We start from the raw sequence: 21341 nt of genomic DNA, 5'->3' as shown, positions 1-21341 counted from the left end.
CTTTACCATAATATCATAGTTCTCTACCTATTTTCTCGCCTCTTCAGAAAATACCCCCCAAAATTACGTGCTTTCAAGCTATAATAACAGCAATTTCTTCATTTATGCCCTTAAAGAAGGTAGATACCTAACTTGCAGTTGTTTCATCTGCCTCTCCTGTTGATTCCCCGGTTTCAGAAAATGGCCGTAAATGAGAGCAGCTATTAGCACGAGGAATACTGATGCATTATTTTAACAAATTTATTCCTGTAAACATTCATTAGTTAAAAAGGAACACTTTTCTCAAAGCACATTTTTAAAACCCAATTACCCAAATAGACTGCTCCAAGAGCAGTCATTGCCCAGGCATTAATAACCCAGCAGATGAAGGGTTGTTGGCTATGGTGAGAAAGTCATTCTCATAGCTCCTCTCAGTTCAGGAAAGAAAATGCCCTGAGGGATGACAAAGCTGGACTGGTACTGGCAGTAGTTTGTCTTCAGAGGGGAAGCGTGAAGAATTGTTCTGGGCACAAGACTAATCCTGAAACTCTGAGTCCCAGCTCTGACTATGACTCTCTTCAAGCCTTTGGGTCAATCAGTTGATCTCTTCACCTCAATTTTTTAAAATCTGTAAAATGGTGATAACATTACTTTGTTTTGCTGCGTAATGTGATGGGATGATGGAAAATTAATGCTTGCTTGGAAAACCCTTTGTTGATAAATAGCGCATTTGAAGGGTGAGCGTTAAAGCAAACAGCTCACAAGAATGGTGTTCTGCATTCTGTTACAAAGTAATCAGGACAGATTAAGCGCTTAAGTCATACCACAGGACCTACAGCTGTGTTGTGGGAGCTATTCACCCTGGGGTTTCCTTAGAAAAAGCTATAGAAAGTGGAAACCAGAAATGCTCCCCACCGTTTCCTTGCGGTAAGGGTGTTGCAACTGAAAGAGTGAAGAGAGATACTATTCAGAATATTTTACTCAAAATGGCCACGAAGTACTTCAGCTGAAAACAATCAAGTCGGTGGTGAGTGACAGGGGCATGTAGTGGCTCAGAGCATAGGGCAGGGGCAGTTGTGCAGCTCATGTGCCTTTTGTGTGACAAAGATGCATTATCTGTAAGGACAAAAACGGCTGTATGATGCTGTACTGAGCATCTGGGACATGAAGGAAAGGACTGTTCTGGGTCTCTCTCTCCTATAAAACAGTGTCTGCATTTTGCATTAAATTGACTCAGCTGTTTAAGCCGCTGTCCAGAAATGGTGACTCTGAGGGCAGGCTAGACTCATGATGATCCCTCTTGTAGGGCTTACATCCTCTGAGTGGGCTGGTCCTAATTCTTCGTGTCAAAGGAGGGAAACGCCCTTCCCATTTGCCACTACAAGCATCTCAGGTCAGAAGGAAGAAGTAGTCCATGGGAGATGTAAGGCTTGTGACCTGTTACAAACCTACACTAGTCAATGAAGACACTGCACTGAAAGCTGTACTTGGTCCTCAGGCAGCGGTTCAACGTATCTGCAAATCACGTTGCAGTTATAAGCCACAGTTGGCAGTGACCCATTTTTTTATTGTACACAATGTTACTCGGTTGATTTGTGCTAGTCGAAGAGCAAAATTTTGGCATTCCAAATAGCTGTAAATATTTATGAGTTCAATGCAATTTTGCTTAATATTTTAGCACCATTATATGAAGAGATTATCTGCAAAGGGTGAGATGTTGCTGGCATTTTGCACAAGCACCTAGAGAGCTTTTGAATTTTTTCCTATTGAAAGGCATCATCTCCAGAACAATCTAAAAAATGCTTCAAGTATGACAGAGTACTTCTTATCATTTATATACATTTATAGCCTGTTACATAAACACACAAGCAAAATAGAAGATGTCTATCTATCTTCTTCCCAAAGTCAATTTTGTATGAGTTGGAAGCTTTTTCTGTGTTACTACCGTCTCTTCAAGGAAGGGTAAAAGGTAAAGTGGAGATAAATTAGAAGGCAATGAATACACAGAGCAAGAAAGCTGCTCATATAAAACACACAGAAAAACTTCTGTTAGAGGAAGGCTCCTCCTGTCGAGCAATATGTTTACTTAATCCTTAAAATGTCATCCATATACTCAGATAGGAAAGTAACCGTTCGTTTTTTATTTACAATGCAATTTGGAGGCAGATGCAGACAGTGCATATGCATAGGGGGAACAGGACCCCACAGCCAAAGGAGCATACCAGGTAGCCAAGAAGTGTGCGCGGAGTTTCCACCGCCTTGCTGGTTCTGTCTGGATAGCTGGCTGCTGGACAGGGCTGCACTGGCTCCATTTGTGGTGATGTGAAAGTCAGCTCCACCGAGTCTTCTCAGTTTCATAGGCCTTAAAGAGACAAAGCAAAAATACTCTGCCAAATAGAAACAAAAATAACCAACCTGGAACAGTACTTACGCCCACTCTTTTGCAAGGCTATGGCAAGCAACAGGAAGTATGGGATAAGCTGGTAAAATATGAGTGGTTGTGGCAAATGAAATGATCCCTTCCTGGCTATTCACATGGAGTAGAGATGTCAGGAGATAGAGTTTAGAAAATTTACTCAGTAGGCAAAGAGGGAGAGTTTTCTGTCTGGATATTTTTGGATGGTTATATAGTAGTCTGAGATGTATTTTATTTCTTTATGTTGCTGCATTTATTCTCCTAAACTAATTAAAAAGGCAGTATTTTCAGGAAAGCACTATGGATTAAATATAGATGTGTACAGATATGAGTAATCTGTGTTTAATGCAGTATAATAGAATTAGATTTGCATCTGATTTACAGCCTTGGTAAATCTAAATATGCAACACTTTAGGAATAACTTTACATTTTGTCAGCTACTTGCTCTGTCTGAGGTCAAGTGGGAATCTGGCCATCGTTTGTAATAAGTTAAATTGCAATTGAGTAAAATGTCTGTGATATGGCCTTTTTTTTTCATGAATTTTGTTCTACTGTGTTTTAAAAACAGTAAGAATCTGAAGTAGGGATTTTTTGAAGAGTCCTTTCTACCAATGGATTATCCACCTCCTCACCAGGAATGATGGGAGGTTTCAATCTGATGGCTAAGGTAGGTGGGAGTTGACTCACTATCCCCTTAAATCCCATAATCTGACACATAAAGCCAGACAGCATTTAAAGAATATTATGCTGAAAACCAAAGCAAAACACAGCTTTGTGTTTAATCACTGACTATTTATAAAAGAGGGCAAGCTGTGCAGGCACTGCTAACTTAGACTGAAGCATGATCAAGGTAGCACAGTTGAACCTCATTCTAGCTATAGTAACTGTACCGAAGTAGTCCCTACATACATGGTTAGTAGGACTCAGCTTCCAGTTCTGCTTTCATTGGAGGCAAGACTGGGTTATGAGTAAAGAAATCCCTTAGAAGGCTCTGACCAGGAGCTATGGTTTTCTGGGCATTAGTTAAGCAACACATGTAGCGTATTTAGGAGGAAGTCTCTGAGATGTTCAGCATGAGTCCAATGGTGAACTGCTTAGTTACAATACTGTATTAATTTACTCTAGTTTTACATAAGTAATTTTATGAATCCCCAGTTAGAAGCACAATTGTAATTTTCCAGCCATAGAGCATGAAACAAGTTCTTGAAGATGCAAGGGATTCATTAAAAAGAAACCAAGAAAATGATGTTTTCTATGTGCATGGAAATACTGACTTGGCAATTGCAAGGATCTGTTTATATACACTGTCTGTGTATATATATGGCTAAAAGTGATGGAAAATAATAAAGTCTCTTTGCATTTCACAGACAGCCTGTTTGGGGGCTGAGAGTCAGAGAACAGAGAAACCTGTAAATATGGGACTATCCGCAAGACTGATCAACATAGTGTAACATTGGCTTTTCATTCAGCCATGCAAAACAAGATAAAAAAATGCTAACCTTCAAACTTTTCTCCCTAGAATTCATAACTCTATGCCTGAGATCTCTGGAGGGAGGTTTCACATAAACTCCAGTTGTATCATTTAGCTTGGCTATTGGAAAACTCACTTCGCTCTCTCCGCAAATACCACAGCTTTTATGTTTCTAGCTTTCCTAATTTTTAATATTGCTGTTTTGCTACCTGGATATTTCTTGTCACAGTTGTTATTTTTTCTAAACATAGATGGCTAATCCTTCTGTATGCTGCTGAGCTTTTAATATGCACGCTCTTAGTAGATGCTGCTTGTGTCTCATCATTCAGATGTTGTATCCATGGAGCATTACCATATCATTTACAGGGGATAAATGAAAACAAGAAGCTCAGCTCACGGCTGTGATAAATGAACCTACAAGAGTAAGTTCTAGGGCATAGCTTGTAACTAACCCCCACTACCAAAGCAAGCCGGGGGATGAACGGATTGAGCACAGCCCTGACAAAAAGAATCTGGGGGTACTGGTGGATGGCAAGTTAGACATGAGCCAGCAATGTGCCCTCACAGCCCAGAAAGTCAACCAGATCTTGGGCTGCATCAAAAGAAGTATGGCCAGCAGGGTGAGGGAGGTGATCCTGTCCCTCTGCTCTGTGCTGGTGAGACCTCACCTGCAGTACTGCATCCAGATGTAGAGTTCTCAGTACGGGAGAGACATGGATCTGTTGGAGCGCGTCCAGAGGAGTGCCACAAAAATGATCCAAGGGATGTAATGCCTCCCCTACAAGGATGAGCCAAGAGAGCTGGGGCTGTTCAGAACAGACAAGAGAAGGCTCCAGGGAGATCTGATAAACCAGTAGCTTTGGTTTACTTTTTCAACTGCAGAATGCCTGATTTTCCACCTCTCTGTCTTATAGATCCCCACTCTGTTGCTTCACCATGGACATGAAGAGACCCTAGTGATAAGCAGCTCTGTAAAGAGCTCAACTCTAAAGAACTTGCACACAAAATCAATAGTAAGGGGCAATATTGTATTAAGTTGATATAAGCAGGGCCTTCTGGTTCCATTTCTAAGGTTTTCGCTTTCTAGTTCATCAACTGCCTGTCATATCTCAACAGCAGGATTCTGCTCTCATTCATGCCATCTTAAACTGTGAGAGATGTGTAGATATGTAGTTCATGACAGCTGTGTTCAACAGCTTCATTCATTGAGATTCTTCTCACATTTTGCTACGTAAAACCTCCTGAATAAATGTGGAAAGAAAAAATTCTCATCCAAATTAGAAGTCCAGACAGGAAAATCTTCCAGATGGGACCATTATCAGAGTTTGTCGGTTTTCTTGCTCAATTAGCTTGGCAGTGAAATTTATGAAAGGAAAGTTACTTATACAGTCACAGAATATGCATCGACTCCTGGATGTCACCACATCAATTAAAAAGGTGTTATTGCCAGTGTAACCTGATGTAAAAGATGTAACTTGTCATACCTCTTCCTATTTTAAAGCTGCAAAGCTACTGCTGCACACATACAATTTGTATTATGCAGCCATCTAGAGGGCATTTTTACTCATGCTGTTAAACAGAAATCAAAAAAGGTAGGAAAATACAATCTTTACTGACCCTTAGTGGCCAGAACTGCTACAGTACTGTGGGCATTTTAAGTGAATTCAACAACAGTCGTGGTCTGATGCTGTTATGCAGGTGTTGTTATGTTCTGGGGGGAAAGGTTATTGACAAACCCAGGAAGGGCATAAAACAGGGAAGTAGTGTCAACTGAGAAGAGTATCCAGGTGTCACAGAGGAGAATGTACCCAACCTTAGAGTTTTACAGTAATTCAGTGGTAAAAGTGCAGCATCTTGCATCTAGTGGCTATCAAAAATTGACAGTGTAAAATGAAGATGAGTCACTCTTGGCCAACAACGGTGAAAGAAAAAGTGAAGGCAGAAGGCAATACCAAGAGAAATGGGATTCCTGGAAACACCAAGAGGCATATTTATGGTTTGGATCAAAATGACTTTTAGTCTGGAGAAGAGGAGGCTCAGGGGAGGCCTTATAACTCTCTCCAGCTACCTGGAGAAGGCTGTGGTGAAGTTGGCCTCCCTGAAGGGAGGCTGTGGTGAGTTAGGGGTTGGACTCTTCTCTCGTGTTACTAGCAATAGGACTAGAGGGAACAGCCTCAAGTTGCACCACAGGAGATTCAGGTTGGACATTAGGAAAAATTTCTTCTCCAAAAGAACGTTTAGGTGCTGGAATGGACTGCCCAGAGAGGTGGTGGAGTCACTGTCCCTGGAGGTGTTCAAGGAATGTTTAGATGTTGTACTAAGTAAGGGACGTGATTTAGTGGGAAATACTGGTGAAAGGTGGATGGTTGGACTGGATGACCCAGTCTTGGTGATTCTGTGATTCTGTGACTTAACACCTTGTACTAGTGAGACTTCCTCTGGAATATTAGGCACAAGCCTGGCTTTCAGGTATGAGGCAGCATGGATCTGAACATGAAAAGAAGGCCACAGAGAACTGAAATCCTGTTTTTTTTTAAGAGCAACTTGAAGATCTAGCAAAGTGACATCCAAAAGGAAATGAAAGGTTCCCCCCTATAAACAGATGTAAACGAAAGAGTGTGATAAGAGTCACATGGTGCAAGAATGGATGGATATAAAGTGACAAAATATTTTAGGCAATTTTATAAGTAAATGTGGTGCAAGGTTCATTGACCATGTTTAAGGTACAGCAAGAAGGGAAATCCCCTCCAGCCATTAAAATACAGGCTGGTTCTATGATGTGGTTGCCATCACCAGCACTTTCAGCCTCATCTTCCTGTCTTGGCGTGTTTCTCAGACCTGTTCATTTCTATAGTTATCACGATTACTGTAAAAACAGAAATTACCCATATCACCTCATCAGTGTTTCTCTCACTTTAGTGGGGGGAAAAAGTATCTGTAGAAGGCTGTTATAGACATCCGTTTGCAAAATGGTCTAATTTTGGTTTTAATACAGCCCCTCACTTGTAGTTTGCAGTTAATTTACCTGACATCTCCTGGAACAATTTTTCAGAGACACGTTGAAGAAAACTTCTCTATTTTCAGTCTTCCTTACAGCATTTTATTTTTTTCCACCACCATCTCTGTGGTTTCTCCCAGCTCATATTAAATGCTGAAAACACTATCCTCTTTCTAAGGCTCTTTTACACAGGTAATATTCTTTTATGATCCATCAGTCATACGATTATGGCACCTGCAGTCAGATTATGAGAGGTACTCAGAAACACAGACCAGAAAGCTAACTTATTACACAAGTGGTTCGTGCTTTATAAATAAGGATAAGGAAACGTGAAGGACATCGTGCAAGAGCCCTCGAGGATCCATTTGGACCACGGTGGGCCTGCGCTGCACATCTGTAAGGTCACGTTGGCCAGGTCCAAACTGCGGTGTGACTGGGCCACAAGGTCAGGGCCTGCCCAAGCATCAACTTCGTGCTGAGTTGATGCTTGCAGACGGCATTTTTTACAGAGAAGACCGCCTCCCATGCTGCAAACAGCGCCTCTCGCTCCAGCCGGGCCTGCAACACCTCGCCCAGCCCAGCCGGGGCCGCCAGCAGCCAGGGCCGGGGCGGAGCCGCAGCGCCGGAGCCGGAAGCGCGGGGAGGACGGCGGGGGCCGCTTCGCCGCCGCGGGAGGGCTGCGGCGCCGCCCGGCGGTCGGGAGCGGGCGCGCAGTGCCGGCGCTGCCCCGTTCTGCCCTTCCCCCGCCGCGGGCTGAGGGGCGGCTGCTCCCGGCCTCGGCGAGCCCTCAGCAGGTAGGGGCTGCGGGCTGCCCGCCTCCCGGCGCGGTCGGGCCCCGGTGGGGCGTCCACAGCGGTTCCGGGGGCTCCGGGCCAGCATGGCGGCGGTGCTGCTGCGGGCGGTGCAGAGCGCTGCCCGGCTGCGGCTACTCCTCGTGTCCGGGCTGTGGAGCCCCGGTGCCCCTCGTTGCCGTGTCTCACGGAACCAGGAGGCTTCTCACGTAGCCGTGTGTGAACGGGGGACTACGTGTGGCGTGCACGTTGTTGCAGTGCAAGTCTCGGGTGCAGCTGAGAAACCGCATTCCAAATGCCCCTCTTTTTGTAGGTGGGAGGTGCTGCCGAAAGCCAGCTGGCCCAGTTCTTTATGAAGTAAATGTGCGTTGGCTGCCCGTGTATGTACAATAATGTGTGCACTGCTGTTGCTTGCTTTTTCACACTAACCTTAGCTGGTGTGCGCTCCTGTTCTGTGTATTTGGACCTGAAACACCAACGTGCAGAGCCAGGAGCGCTTATCCCCACGTACAAATGGCTGCATGGAGAAGTGATGTTTCAGAGTGGCCCTTGGAGACACACTACATCCCTAGGCACGTTCTAGCCTTTTTGTTACGATTCGGAGTGTAACACGGCCCTGGCCCACGAAGCAGAGCCCTGAGAGGGTGCTGCTGTTCTGGAGATGCAGGTGAGGGCTCCCGCATCACAAAGCGACTGCAGGACAAGCGCTGCGCTCTCTGTTTTCCAGTAACTTTGTTTAGTATTGTAAAGGTTTTTAATGCTGAGCTGCACTGTACCATTTAGTGGTGGTTGGACTAGATGATCTGAGTGGGCTTTTCCAACCTCAATGATGCTATGTTTCTGCTTTGTTTTCTTCACCTTTTCCAGGGACCAGCTAAAGAGGTGCAGTCAGTATGAAGAACAGCCGAGCAGCTCCCAGACCAGTGGTGCTACCGGCATGGGAAATGTGTGCCTACCTGTTCCTTACCATTGGCTCTCACTTCTATTCTTTCTATGAAGCGTACCAGGTTTCTCAAAGTAAGTCTGTGATGCTGATGCGCTCACTTTTGTAATGTTTCTAGCCCGTGGCAGAGCTGGATTTGTCTGCTGCCATAGTTTCTTCCTCAGTCCTCTGTCAAACCTGTTAGAAGGAGATGGAGGTGAATGGGCCCCCTCATGGCTGGAGTCCAGGAGCTGGGTGATACTCCTCACACGTCTTCACTGTACACCTTTTATTAGTCACCTTCACGTCCCATGCCTTTCTTTGCCGCTAGAGGGAGATAGCAAACAGTCGTAAAAGATAAGAAATGATGATTATTATAGGTCCCATGTGTTAAATGGCTCAAGCTCAGCTCTCTGTTATATGTATTTAAAATTAAAATCGTTTTTCAGCCTAGAGGTGAGAAGGCCTGGGGGCAGTTTATGTATGTATGAATATGTTTGTATGTATGTATGAAACCTGATGGGCATGGATGAGGGAAGAGGGGAAAAAAGATATATTTTGTTATGTAGTGCATCTTTCAGGGTTAATTCCTCCTGCTGCAGTACATACCAGTGTCCAGTGGTCAAGGCTACTCTGCATTCATCATCTAAGGGTCCAGGATGCATACAGGCCAAAGCCCTGGCTATAGAAGATAGAAAGATCTGGCTATAGAATGGCCCCTTGACTGTGCCTGCTGGGAAAGAGGAAAAGTTGTAGGCTTCACATCTGCTGAATTCCTTGCACATAGACAGCTCCTCTTTCCCAGGTTCAAGCGTCCATGGCTATGAAGAAGATGAGGGGAATTTGTTTTTATTTAGAAGCAGAGTGCCTCATTGCAGAACTGTTGCTTTTCTTAGAATTATGTAATTAATGAAGATTTATTTATCCTTGCAGAATATGAAGATGAAATTGACAGAAGCTTTGGACTGGAACAAGGGACTCTGTTTTGGGGCCTTAAGAAGGTAGGAATAATGAGTGTTACCAGCACTTCTTATTTTGTTGATTCTCTGCAAGGACAGAAGCTTGCAATTCCTTGAAGTCCTCCTGCAGCAAGCTGTTGTGTCGAGCAGTGTTCTGCTGAGAAGCAGTGAAAAATGAACAAATTACTTTGCTCCATATCGGGGTCTTTTCCTTTCCCGTGATGGTGCTTTGTAAGGAGACTTTGGTTTTAAGTGTTTAAATGTCATCCCTGGTTTTTTGACTCTATTCTCTTTCTCTATAGCCAGATTCCCATAGACACCAGAGCTCAAAGCTCTATAAAGATATGAAGACCAAGAGGAAAGCATAGATGCTGTATATTATTATTATTTAATGTGCAAAAACACAGACAAGTGCTTCCCACATGAGGCAGTCTGCAGTACTTAATCTTTTTCTAACATATGTTTCAATCTGTGTGGGATGAAGCAGGTTTAAGTTTTTGATGAGGGGGATGGGTTAGGGTAACGTAGGCACTGTTTCTTGTTTCCAGTGCATTTTCCTTTGTGTTCTATTCTAATCTGAACTACTTCTCAATGGCAGGGAAATAATGCTAACCAAAAAGCTCCAAAAATGCCGTTTGCTCACCCAAGATACTGTTTTAGTTTCAGAAGCCCATAATAACTTTACAGATTTTCATACTCACCATTAGGTGTTGTTTTTTGGTTTCTCTTGGTGGTTGGTCTGAATGTTTCTCATTAGTAATGTCATTTAATAAGCTTCTATGTGGCTCTTTGGCCTTCAAAGGTTTAATCACCCTTTACGTTTCCTGCAGCCTTTTTTTCCCTTTGTTCATGTCATTTGGTGTTTGGGTAATGCTTAACATCAGTGAACGCTGGTGGCACTCATGGTTGAGCTGTAGTTCAGCATAGAGGAGAAGAGATTTTGAAACATAAATGTTTGAAGAAACATGCTTTTATTTTCTAAGACAACCCAAAACCCAAATAACCCATCTCACTTCCTTTTGAAGAAAATTCATTAACTCATTTTGAAGGTGATTTAATCAAAGCCAAGAATACATGTCTATGTTTAGGCCCACCATCACCACTTGTATGGGCCACTTTATGTGTCCTGTCAAGCAAATCACAAAACGTTCTGGAGATGCAAAGCATGTGAGATACTGAATTTAGTCCCAGACATGCAGACAGCTGTGTGTGTTTAGAAGTCCTAACTTTTAGCAGGGAACAGGGGTTGCCAGCTGATCCCTTTTATCTCATTTAGAATGACATTTGTATCTAATGGGAGTTTCAGTCTGACCTGGCTCCACCTGGTTGCGATTAGGCTTTATTGAAATAGTCAGTGAAACTTCTCTTAGAGCAAGGTATTGTGTCATCCAAACTATGAGTTTTCCACACAGTGCAGTGTTTTTTCCCCTTATCTGTAGAAAAGTCCAGAGAAGTCAGAGCTTCGATTTTCTTTCACCTTTTATCACCTGAGAGAATATGTATTACCCTCTCTTACTTCTGTTGATAGAAATAGTAATTAGCGCTCTCCCGATATCCTTTCTATCCAAATTTGGCTGGTGGATCAGTACAGTTGTGTATGGTCTGTCTGCACCAGGCATGGTTTCCTTGGTACTCGTGCTACTTGTTTTTGCTTGGCAGCTGCTTTGCCTTATCTACCTTTCTGTGAAATGAGGCCATCTTAAAAGCAGCTCTGAGGGGTACGTAGGCCATGTGTTCTCCTGCTTAGAACATGTCTTGTTTTTGTTGGTTTTATTGGGTTTCAGGGAAATGCTGATGATGCCCAGCACTCAGTTGTGCTTGTGATGATTTGCTAATGAGACTACAGCAGCATAAGGGTACTTTGGATTACTTCAACCAGTGATCTGGAGCCTGCAGAGAGAAATGGAACATGTAGCACCCTGTCATGGGAATGTGTAGAAGCTTATGTGCTTTGAAGTGGACTCTGGCTCTGAGCCATATGTACCCTTATAGTTGTCAGTGGCAGTATTTTCATGATGTTCTGCACCTGTGTCCCCAGCAGGCTGCTGCTGGTGTCAGTTTTATGTGCAGGTGGGCAGGTGTCAGCTCTGGTTAGTGTGCTTCTTTTTGTGTGCTGATGGTGCCCCTCCGCTCTTCCACTTCTTTCTGTGGATTTTAGGCTACTGAAAGTCGAAGTGGCATTGGAGCTCACCACTGCAAATAATCAGACTTCCTTGCCTAAGCAAAAAATTCCTCAGATGCTGAATTCTGTGGTATTGGACAATGGACTTTGTATATTACTGAGACATTTAGTTGTACTTTAAGAACATGCTTTTGTAGTTATGCATATTTTCTTGATGCCCAGGATGCCTTGGATTTTGAGTGGAGCTATTGGATTGAATGGGGAAGGGAATACATACTGTGGCTTCTGGCTGGTCATCTGCTGGTATCACAAATGTGCAGGCTGTTCATGGACAAGGTATGCATGAGTTTACTTCACAGCAAATTTGTGTTTTCTAGCTAGTTATGGGAATAGAAAGCTTTAATCAGCTATGGGAATGGAAGGGATGATGTGTAGGCCTGACACTCTACTATCATAGCATAACAGAATGGCCTGGGTTGAAAAGGACCACAATGGTCATCTAGTTTCACCCCTCCCTGCTATGTGCAGGGTCGCCAACCACCAGACCAGGCTGCCCAGAGCCACATCCAGCCTGGCCTTGAATGCCTCCAGGGATGGGGCATCCACAGCCTCCTTGGGCAACCTGTTCCAGTGCACCACCAGCCTCTATGTGAAAAACCTCCTCCTAATATCTAACCTAAACCTCCCTGTCTCAGTGTAAAAACCATTCCCCCTTGTGCTATCACTATCCACCCTTATAAACAGCCATTCCCCATCCTGTTTATACGCTCCCTTCAAGAATGGGAAGGCCACAATGAGGTCTCCCTGGAGCCTTCTCTTCTCCAAGCTAAACAATCCCAGTTCCCTCAACCTTTCCTCATAGGAGAGGTACTCCAGCCCTTTGATCATCTTAGTGGCCCTACTATGTATAGGACAGTACTGTTACTATGTTTGGCTTTAGAAATAAAATATTAAAATTATTCATGGTCTTTTTTCTTTTTTTTTTTTTCTAACAGTATAAACCGTGGTGCTTGATGGTGTATGGAATGGCTGCCTGCTGGTTTTTATTAGGAATCAAGGGCTTTGCGGTCATTTTGGTACACACAGCTATTTCATTTGCTGTGGCTCAGTTTCAGATCCCGCTCCTGACGTGGCTGTGCTCACTTATCCTGTTATCTACTTTACGCATACCAGCAGTGGAAGAAGCCAAGGTAATTTCACATGTATGAATTAAGCATCAAATTAAATACTGTCTTGTTTGCTGTTACGGTGGCTATCTTCTTGACCAACTACTCTCTCTTTAATTGGTCTAAGCAGACTGGCTTGAAAACCTGTAGGAAGCAGAGGTGCAGTGAGCCATGGTAGAGCTCTTGTAATTAGAAATGTGGATAGGCTCATATGCTTGGTGAATTCTTACTAGTGCGCCACCTATTGTTTGATTTGGGTATTTGTCAAGGCATAAACTGAAAGCTCACTACAATAGAACATAATTTGATTCATAATGGTGGTATATGTGACTGAGGTCACTTAGAAGAGAGGATGTCTTCCTCAGTTATCGCGCTTTGTTAGTCTTTTGGATACCAGCTGACATGGTCAGGTTATATTCAGTATACTGTACACTCTAGCCTGCTGTACATGCTTCTTTTAAAGCTTTGGCTATGTTTATTTGAATCTACCATCTGTCTCTCCTGCTTTCGTTATTGCCTTTGTTCCTTCGTTTTCTTTTGCTCTGTGTTGTTGCTGGTGATCCTGCAGGGCTCTCAAACAGCAGATGAGAGGAGTGAGATTGGTGATGGTCTGATGCTTCAGGAACACCTGTGGGGTTATTCTGAGAGATGATTGTCACCTCTGTAAAGATAAAAGCCAAGGTTGTTTTGTTTGCATTTGTCTGGGGAACTGAAGAGACAAGCTAGGGCAGAAGGTGGTTCTGAGGGACTACTTTAGATAAGGCCCAGCCTTCTGAAGTTGTATTTGCTCAGACAGCTCCACAACACAGCTCTTCTTCTCTGTCTCAGACCTGGCTGCATTCTTACTCTGAATTATGCCAAATGAACAGAAGGACTCTGCAGGGTAACGTGATGGTCTCTTACTGTGTAAGGGAATGTTCGAACTCTAACAAGACAACCACCAAAGTGCTGCCTACTTTATCTTCTGTTCATTTTTATCGATCTCCACTCTTATTTACCATTTGTTTTTGGATTGCTCTGTTTTCCTTTGCTATCTTTTTTGTCCTTTTTTTTCTCCATCCCACCTTCCTGCTGTTTTTTTTTTTTTTTTTTCCCCTCTGTATTGCCTTTATCCTGTCAGTGGAGCCATGTACAGTGTAGTACAATCTCTGAATTCAGTTTGTGTGGGATTGGCCAGCTCTGGTTGGAGCTGTTCATTCTGCTGCTCATGTAGAGAATCATTGTTCTTGTGCTGCTATCTGCCTTTCTCTGACCAGCAAATAGAAACTAAAACAGCTTCTTTATAATATATGTTGTACTGTCTGGGAAAGACAGTGGAGGAGTTTGTGCGAAGCTAATAGACCCCAGGAAAACTTGGGAAAACTTAATAAAGCAGCAGGACAAAGTTTGGTTTGCAGTACAAATGCAACCCACTAAAGCTAAAGCTCTCTGTGTTGTGAAAGTTTTCAGTAAAACCTGTCTGCTGTGTGTAAGAAGGAGTGTACCTCAAGAGGATGACAAAGAGGTCTGTCATTGCATGAGGAAAAACATCCAGTCATTGTGATAATGTAATATTGATAGCTTGACTGAATGTTGCCTACGGTCACTGTAGTATAAATGCTAAGTCATGTCTTGAAGCAGTGATTGAGCACCTGGTGGTAAGGCAGGGCCAACCCAGGGGAGCTCAGGTGCATGCAGTGTACCTGAGTGACTGCACCTGGTGGAGCCAGGATCCATCCCTTCCCAGACCTCATTTAAGGGTTGGCAGGGGGGGGGGGGGAAGAGTATCTCACAGGAGATCCCTGCGTGCCTGAGGCCTTCTGAAGGTAAGCAGCTTGTTTTCTTTATTTCTGTGCCCACTGCTGTTGTGTCTGAGCAGATCCTTGTTTATTGTAGCCTGGGATCTTGCTGCTCTGCTGTTATCATTGTGCTTTCTATCACATTACAGTCACACATAGAGCTGTGTCCTGTGATTTGAAAAAAAAAACCCACAAAAACAAGAGATTTATGCAGCATGTCAACTGAGTAGTACACATCCAGATTAAAAGAAGTTCTCAGAAACTGGAATTGGGAGGTTGCATCTGTGTCTGTGAATATATTTTCTAAGCACAAATATACACTAGCAAGTTGTTGTGAGGCTGGCAATGGGAAGAGAAAACTATGTCTAGACCTGGTGATCCATGCTACAGAGAAGTAACCACATGGTTTTGGCTATAAGGATTCTTCTAGGAAGCTGATAAACAAATCTTCCTTGTTTATTTGGGTTAGCCTTTTTGTCTACTGTGAGCATTATCATCTTTTGCCCAGAAACTGGCAACATCCTGGTTTGTTCCAGGATCCTTAATCTCTTCTGGGTGGAAAACTTTACATTTCTCAGGCGCTTTTGAGAGTGGGGTGCCAACACATTCTTCTCTATTTTATCCATTTTGAATGGCATTGTTCATGTTATCCTTCTGATCAATCATCTGGAAAACGCATGGATTTTTTTTCCTATTGGTCTGCCCGTTAGGAAATGAAATCTGAAAATCTACCTAACCCTAGTGTTGGGGTTTGGATTTGAGATCAGAATTTCTAATGCTTCTTGAAATGTGGTTTGGCCTCACCACACTTAATTGTAGTTTAGGGGTAACAGAAGACCTTCTATCATGCCAATCAGTGCATTGAGATGAAATTTTGTACATTAATGCAGAAGTGTTTTTCGGTGGAGACAGAGTATGATAAATACCTTGCCCAGTGCTCTAGTGAATGTATTTCTCCTTTGTTAGAGGTATAATCATAGTGATTTCAAGTGCTGTTCTTTGGGTTCATATCCAGGAGTCACTCAGTAAAGCCTGTTAGGATCTCACTGGTAGTGTGGAAATGAAGAGTGTTTCTCAAACAGTTTCGTTTATACTAAATGAGTTGTTTGCTCACAGATGGTTGGTGCAAGCTCAGTTTTGCTGTTTTGCTAATGCTTTTGGTTGGGCAATAAAGATGTAAGAGAAACTGCTTCATAGTTACGAGGAAATGTCCTTGTTGTATTTATTTGGACTGAGAGGAAAGGGAAAACTAGGATTATACTATTAGGCCACTTCTAATTTTGAAAGGGAGCAGAGCTGAGCTGGTTGGATCTTTCCTTGTGGTGTAGGTGGATTTCTTTCTCTGAGATCAAAGGGCTTCTTAAGCCCACTGCGATACAAATTTAATTAGCCAAATTATATTTGCTGATGTTTCTAAGGTTGCGTGTGTTTGTTTTTTTTTGTGTGTTAATTGATTTGTGCATCTATATATGTCTGATTTTGTTGACAGTGTATGTCAGGGAGTATCATAAACACAACAGAAATTCAGCAAAGTCTTTCCAGCTTTGGGCTTCCTAGCAAGTGTCTGATTCTTTTCAGATTTGACTTGCAGCTTTGGGTCCAGTCCTAGTAACTCCTTAGTTGCTGATAGGATTGCCACCTATATTTGATGCTATGTATCCAGACAAAACCTGAGGAAAAAAGATGGTATTTGCATAAGAAAAGCTCTCCTGGTTTTTCATAGTTCTTCAAGACATAGTAAAATTTGAAATTAGCTGTAATGTTTTCTGCCTGTTGCAGCAGCTTTGCAGACCAGCAGCCAGCATTCACTCTTCAAATGTTAGCGACATTTGCTTCCGATATTCCTGCCAGTCTCTGTTAGCTTTAGGTGCTTTCTGCTGTCGGTGACCTGGAAAGTCAAGGTCTTGATGGATTTAATTATCCTGCAATTTATGAATCACAGCATTGTACTGTTATGCTTTGACCTTGTTTTGTCTTACAGAGAGAGTGGTATGACACTGAAAATGAGTATTATTTGCTTCTCTTCACGGTGTCTGTTCGTTGCCTCTTCAACACAAGTTTCAGCCTGGAATACTGCTGGAATGGACGTGCCCAGAAATCATCTCATTCGTTCCTGTGGATGCTGGCATATGTGTTTTACTATCCCATGTTCCACAATGGACCCCTTATGAACTTCGATGAATTTAGTAAGCAGGTAACAGTATTTTTTTAAGACCATGCAATTATAAACTTCCAGCTTACATGTACAAATGTGAATCATATTTGACTAAGAAATATTGAAGAAAATGGGTGATCTCTCTTCAGCTGCCAAATCTGTCTTTTATTAGAAGTAAATTCAATGCAATGGATTAATTTTGTTTCATATTTTGTGAGATTTTAATATTGGTTATGAGAAAATTTTAATTAGACAATTCTTTCACCAGTTTTCCCCGAGGTACTGTTTTTGTGCTGTATTTCAGAATGTATGTTGCAAATGAGCTAAATTTATTTTCTAGGTTGTCAAAAATGGATGTTAGTGAGACTTTGAAAGAGTCCATGTCCCTAGTGTTAGTGTATATTCATCCCTTTCTTGACAAATGTTGAAGTAAACTGCATTTAGGTTGGTGGTTTTGGACAGCTCTCTTCTGCACTAGATAAGAGGTACTTAGTAGTTAGCTTTTAGAAAAATCAGACTAACACGGTTTCTGTAGGTTTGTTTCCTGTCAGTAAAGGTACAACTTAAATGCTTCTGTATCAAGTGTAGTCTCGTGCTGGTTGCTTAATACACAGTTAATATTGATACGCAGTTGTGAAGCGCATAGTGTCTGTCAAATTCAGATGAAGGCAAGTGATGAGATAGCTTTCATTACTCCTGCAGGATGTAGGACCTTAAATCAACTGAATTTCAGTTGCTGCAGAGCTGCTGTTGTGCTGACCGAGCACAGAACACTTTGCTGCGATCCACATCCTGAGGATTGTTGGGAACTATCACCATGTGCCTGTACTTTTGAGAGAGCTACAGGAAAGGTGCCCTTGCAGCTGAGTCAGCCTGGAAGGATTGGCTCTGCTCAGCTTCTGCTGCAATAGGGAACATCTGATTCCTTGACTAAAAGCCTTTAAGCTTTTGTGAATCATACAAGTGAAATAGGAGAGGCAAGGTAGGTCCCTAAATAGACACTAATGTTCTGAAGCTGACTAATACATTTGCATACTTATTTTCCATTACATTTAATAGTAGGCAGGTGTCCAAATCTTCTCTGTGGCTTTGAATATCTCAGCATGAGTTCCTAAATGTATCTGGAGCCTGTATGCTGTCAAATAGGAACCAGAGGTGCTGAGATGCTCTGAGCTGTGACTGGCAGAAGTGTTATACAAATTAAAAGGGCAGAGTCAGAGGATCTTTCACCACTTTGAAGAAAAGTTGCTTTCTTCAAGTGCTTGCTGACAATGAGTTGTCATTAAGAGAGATGAGTCAGATAAGCAAAAGCATCTGCAAGACTGACAGAAGCATGTCATAAGCAAGTTTTTAGGCTTCGCTGAAAACAAGCCAATCATCTGTGCAACTTTAAACCTCTTTTCAGGAAAAGACTGCAAATGGGGGAAAAGGGAATTAAAAACCTTCAGATGAGTAGAATTGTTCTTTCACTAGACTTACTGATATGGATGCTGAGGAAGTTTTCTTTACTGTTGTTTTATAGTTTCTAAATTGTATTCAATTCCACCAATGTTGCTTTACTGCTAGCAGAGGGAAATGATTTTTTTTCAACATACAGGATTCTGAGTAGCGGGCAGCTGGGAGACAGCCATTGCAAAAAATGGTGCATAGGGTCTTGAAATGGATCGTAGTTCACCTGATATGGCTCACACCTGTGAAAAGCCTGTCTATATTCTTGGTTTGAGACGGTGAGAAGGGAAAACTGAACATGGAGAATGGAATGCCTGTATTTGCGTTATGTTCTTGTTTAAATATGCACAGACCTTGTTTTGTTAAAGCCTTGATGGCGATGGGACATACTGAAAAAATGTAACTTGTTTCTCAGTGTTTGCTGCAATGCATTTTCAGAGTTCTTACCAGAGAAGGGTCATGTCATCGCCTTGACATCTGAGGTTAGAGGCAGATTCTGAAGTTAGCAGATCTCAGCAGTTTGTTCAAAGTGCACAATACCAGAAGTGTGTTTATTGTAGCTATCAGAACAGGAGATTGGGAACTGCAGAAGCACTTAACTGAAGATGAGACTAGAAGAGGGTTTCTGCTCAGCATGCTGGAAAGTAGAGTTATTGAAAAAGGAAGCAGAGAAGCTGTTACATGAATGAAAGAGATCAATAATGCTGGTAATTTGCATCCATTGCCAGGCAGAAATGAGAGGCTGTTGTATTTCACTGATGGCCTGAGTAGAAATATAATGTAGTAGTTCTAGCCGTGGATTCGAAGGTGTATTGTGCAAATGCCTGTGATTTAATGGTAGGCTCCAAAATGTCATGTAGTTAGTACAGATTCAGCTACAAAATTAGTATGTTTGCTCATTTCCAAGTGAACAGAGCCAACTGCATGTTAGGTGTATTGTGCAGATAAGATGACTGGGATTTTAGGGAGGGTGTTGTGTGTGGGTGAGTGGGTTGCTTGTTTATGTATATTTTTGGTGTCTGGTTAAAAACTGAAGAATGAAACTTGGCATACGTTCAGTGACATGTGAAAAATGGTATAGACAGTCTTTCCACTAAGTTACTGGATCAAATTCTCTTTCACTGCAGGAAAAAAAGGTGTAATAAAATAGTATAGAATTTGTTTACTATGATTAGTGATGTAAAAATCGTGAGGCATCTTGAGGAGCCTGTCAGCTGTGAACTTTGTCTTGTCTCTTTTTTAACTTGCACTTAAGTGGCGTTTGCGCAGTACATCACATAGGTCTCACTGACCTTGACAATGCTACAGGAGAAAATGAAGAACTACTGTCAGGTAATGAATCCAATGCAGCTGGCAGAAGTTTGAGATATTTTTTTTTTTAGAGCAAGCTGTTATCTTTTCTGTGTTTGGCAGGATTACTGCCTGGATAATCCTACTCTCCTTCACAACTGTAATATCTTTGAACTTTTATTTTGTGATCTACAGCTATCAATGAAGTACAAGAAGTAAGAAATCAATGTCTGTTCTTGATTCTGTTAAGTTTAGTAGCATTTGGCTGTTTCTACAACTGATTGGTTCTGTAGGACTTGAGAATGATTAATTTATCTGTAGGACTAAATGTTGTTTGATACAGTGTAGTCTCATGATTGGCTGTTGGGATTGAACCTGCCTGCTTTGTAGGCTACTTGGACAGTTTGAAGAATCTACTCCTTCTAATACTCTGTGGGAGATGGGGTTGCTTGGGTTGCTTCCTTTGAGCTTGCAAAGTGCTTGTGTGCCACGATTGTGCATGCCTGAGGAAGTGGAGGACTTGGTCTGCGTGAGATGTGTTGCAGATAATTGCATAGTTCTGGAAGTGCAATGGTGTTGCCAATTCAAGACATTTCAGTTTTAGGAGGTTTTTACAAGAATCTGAAGGGGAGGGTTTTTCTCTGAAAACTTAACAATGTAATAGGAATGAGCTGAGGATACCAGCTCTCTGTTCATGTTCTTTGAGTAATTCTCATGATGTTGAGAAATTTTCACAGAACCTGTGAGGAAAAAATAATCCAACAATTACATAGTGAAAGATTCGTGTTTTCTTGTAATCCTCTTGTGCAGGAGGGCAGGCAGTGTGTAATTTATACCTTTTTTCAAGCCTTTTGTTTTGCTCCAGTATGGCACTTACTATCCATGTTTTGTGCCTCTGTGTATGAACAGACCTCATAATGACAAGTGCCCTTGTAGGACATGCAGAGGGGGAAAAAAAAAAAGTAAGAACAGTTTTCATTGTTCTGTGTTTTGCTGCTGTGTTTCCCACACTTGTAAATGTGAATAAATATATGCTTCTTCCTGGATAGCTTTTTTTTTTTTTTTTTTTTTTGCTGAATTAGACACTTAGGAACTCGTTTGTATGGTTAGTCAGCTTTTAATAAACTCCTCTCAAGTCTGACAGCTTTCCAGAAATAAATTGGCTGTTAACAAGGCAGTCCTTCCCTAGGCCATCTTGAAAGTGATGACATTGTGAGTAATGGCCCTTAGGCCTCCTGACACTAAATTAGTTTGGCAGCAGCTGGTGACTGGGATGTAACCTCCGAAGGGACAGTGTAGGGATGAGAGTGTGACGTCTTTTTGCACCATTGTGTATTTTAAGAGATGCCTGTGGGGTCAAACCATTTAAAATATCCGTTTGGAATAAATGCACATGGAAGCAGATGCAGAGATTGTACATCCAAAGTCCTAGGCAGCATGCAGTAGCAAAGCAGTCCAGAGACCCTTTGGAACCTGTAAAGCCTGAGGCAAGAGTAGTCTGGATCCCCCTACGTTTGGGTGCCTAGCATGGAAATTGCACTGTGCTGGCAGATACCATTGCATTCCCATGTGATTCAACTCCACAGATAGTTCTGCAATGCAGAGAGAATGAAAATATCATCTGCAGCAACGGAAGATCTTCGTGTGCACGTGGAACTGAATATCTGTAAATACTGCAGCTAGTCTTGTGATATTGATGAAAGACTTGTTTTACTTGGCTTACCACTCCGTTTTCTACTTGCCTATTTCTACATACATACTGACTTTGAGAAAGGAGAAACCAGGCTACATCAAAAGCGTATCAGGAATTCTCAAATAGTGTAGACAGATGACCCCCTTAAATAG

General features: G+C 42.3%; 1 protein-coding gene across 3 annotated transcripts in view; it reads left to right on the top strand.

Moving 5' to 3' along the window:
• The window catches only part of HHAT (hedgehog acyltransferase), a 190419-nt gene that overhangs the window by 35573 nt on the left and 133505 nt on the right, over positions 1–21341 (top strand). Inside the window, exons 1-6 of one of the 3 annotated variants that reach the window (XM_001234560.6) lie at positions 7535–7658; positions 8523–8672; positions 9511–9578; positions 11881–11994; positions 12654–12848; positions 16584–16796. In XM_001234560.6, coding sequence (XP_001234561.2) covers positions 8549–8672; positions 9511–9578; positions 11881–11994; positions 12654–12848; positions 16584–16796 — 714 coding nt within the window. In that variant the 5' untranslated portion in view covers positions 7535–7658; positions 8523–8548. Of the gene's footprint in view, positions 1–7534; positions 7659–7737; positions 8323–8522; positions 8673–9510; positions 9579–11880; positions 11995–12653; positions 12849–16583; positions 16797–21341 lie in introns of those variants that run through there. The other 2 variants (XM_040697386.2, XM_040697385.1) reach the window with 2 other exon arrangements.

Source organism: Gallus gallus, chromosome 3 (assembly GCF_016699485.2).
Source record: "Gallus gallus isolate bGalGal1 chromosome 3, bGalGal1.mat.broiler.GRCg7b, whole genome shotgun sequence".
Classification (NCBI taxonomy): Eukaryota; Metazoa; Chordata; class Aves; order Galliformes; family Phasianidae; genus Gallus; species Gallus gallus.
Note: the sequence above shows the minus strand (reverse complement) of the source record. Positions and strands in the feature narration are given on the sequence as shown.